Genomic DNA, 2227 nt, shown 5'->3' with positions numbered 1-2227 from the left:
GGGGACAATGGGGAGATAAGGACTGAAAGGTGCACAGCTTCAGCTGGGTCAGATGACGTCCTTTCCCCTCCTAGAAGGTATTCCACAGCATAACAAATGGAGTCAGTAAAATAATTTTACATTTCACACTTGCCAAACTAATAAACTCTGTTTCCACTGCATATAGAAAATGAAAGTTGTTTGAGGAAGGTGGTGTGTTCACTAAAATAACATAATTATTGCACACTCTGTTTAAAACCATGGCATAATATTGTGACCCAGAAATATTTGCAATTATAATTTGGCAAGTTATACCTAAAACAGGAGTATATCATAATCTATAGATAAATGGCTAAATGTACATTTAGAAATATACATAAAAGTACATAAATATTGATCACACGTATATATGTTTTGGAATAGATACGCATATGGACATGGATATAGTAAGATAGGAAAACACTGGATTACTTCAGAGAGCCTGTAAATTTGTTAAATTACAAAGAGACTTATCTTTGGGTAATAAAATTTAAGGTTCCAGAGGATGAGTTAGAAATATATAGGTAGGTCTAACTAGTCATAACTACATATGCTACTAAATTTCTCCACGTATTTTTTCTATAAGTGAAGGAAAAGATGTTATAGTAAAACTTTTTCCTAAGAATTCATCACAAGTACAAGCAAATAGAGCACTGGGCAACTCTGCTTTACTATCGCACTTACTGTGAACTTCCTCTACTACACACAGCCTTTGTGAGCACCCTTTTCACCTCTGTGTTCCTCAGGCTGTAGATGACGGGGTTGAGTATGGGGGTGATGACTCCATAGAGCATGGAGATGAGCCTGTCTCTGGCAGGGGAGTGTCGGCTGGAGGATGGGCGGATGTAGGTAAAGATGGCTGTGCCATAGAACAGACAGACCACCAGGAGGTGGGAGGTGCATGTTGAGAAGGCTTTGCGCTTCCCTTCTGCAGACTGGATCTTCAGGATGGTGGAGATGATGTAGACATAGGAGATCAAGGTGGTCAGGAAGGCACTGGTCCCAAAGACTCCTCCTATCACTAAAGCCAGCATTTCAGCCACATAGGTGGATGAACAAGACAGGGCCACCACTGGTGGGATGTCACAATAGTACTGGTTAACCAGATTGGACCTGCAGAAGGACAAGCTGAAGGTAGACACCGTGTGGATGGTGGAATTGAGGAACCCAGCAGCCCAGGTCCCCAGTACCAGCTGGGCACAGCGAGCCTTGCTTATGATGATAGAATAGCGAAGTGGGAAGCAGATGGCCACGTACCGATCATAAGCCATGACAGCCAGCAGGAAGACCTCAGTCCCGACTAGGCCCACCAGGAAATATAGCTGCAGGGCACAGCCAACAAAAGAAATGCTGTGGTCCTCAGTCACGAGGTTATGGAGCATCTTGGGCACAGTAGTGGACGGGCAGAATATGTCTATGAGGGACAAGTTTGCCAGAAAGTAGTACATGGGCATGTGCAGCCTGGCCTCAGTCCCGATGGCCAGGAGGATGGCCCCGTTTCCTAACAAGGTGAGCTGGTAGATGATGGCAAAGGCCACAAAGAGAGGGTAGCGCACCTCAGGGAGATCAGAGAGCCCAATGAGGATGAACTGAGTTACTGTGGTGACATTGTAGGCGTCCATCTCCTGTCTCCTCCAGTGTCACTCTAGAGGGAAGAAATCAGTAAACTCAGAGTAAGGTGGCAACCAAAGACCTCAATGCTGAGAAATTCTTAGAAAACAGTTTATATTTGGTTGGTGATGAATTATGTTGGTCCTACTTTAGTAAGAGAGTTTAAGTTTTGAAGTACTTTTCTTATATCTCTCGACATATTTATCCTGAGCCTTCATCAGGTGGAAGACCTGTGAGGCTCTATGGACTCCAGAAAGCTCTTCTCCTATGTCATAATTCTAAGTCTTCTACAAATCCAAGGATTTCACAGTTCAGTGCAATATAATGTGTGAACTTGCTTCCGTGGATCTTACATTATCTCAACGTGTGCAGTTTTATGTACCTTTCCATTGCTAAAATGTTATGAAGGCAGAAACAATGTATTGTATATTTTCTATATTTTTGTATTACATGTCTCATATTTGTGTTTCACAGATATTTATTATAAATTATGTGTATGACTTCATTATAAATGACATTTTAAAATATGAGGAATTAGATGAATTGAAAACTTAGGTAACTACAGGCTGAAGGACTTCATAAATGATACGATATCTGT

At 41.9% G+C, this 2227-nt stretch overlaps 1 protein-coding gene across 1 annotated transcript; it reads right to left on the bottom strand.

Moving 5' to 3' along the window:
- Positions 1-698: 698 nt before the first annotated feature.
- On the bottom strand, positions 699-1640 carry LOC100717155 (olfactory receptor 5V1-like). Its single transcript, XM_003479505.2, has one exon. It carries the CDS (start codon positions 1638-1640, stop codon positions 699-701), a length of 942 nt encoding a protein of 313 aa, XP_003479553.2.
- Between the last annotated feature and the right edge of the window lie 587 nt (positions 1641-2227).

This window comes from Cavia porcellus, unplaced genomic scaffold (genome assembly GCF_034190915.1).
Source record: "Cavia porcellus strain 051 isolate PalLab524CR breed Dunkin Hartley unplaced genomic scaffold, mCavPor4.1 scaffold_2, whole genome shotgun sequence".
Lineage (NCBI taxonomy): Eukaryota > Metazoa > Chordata > Mammalia > Rodentia > Caviidae > Cavia > Cavia porcellus.
The sequence above is the reverse complement of the archived record's forward strand: the minus strand, read 5'-3'. Positions and strand labels throughout refer to the sequence as shown.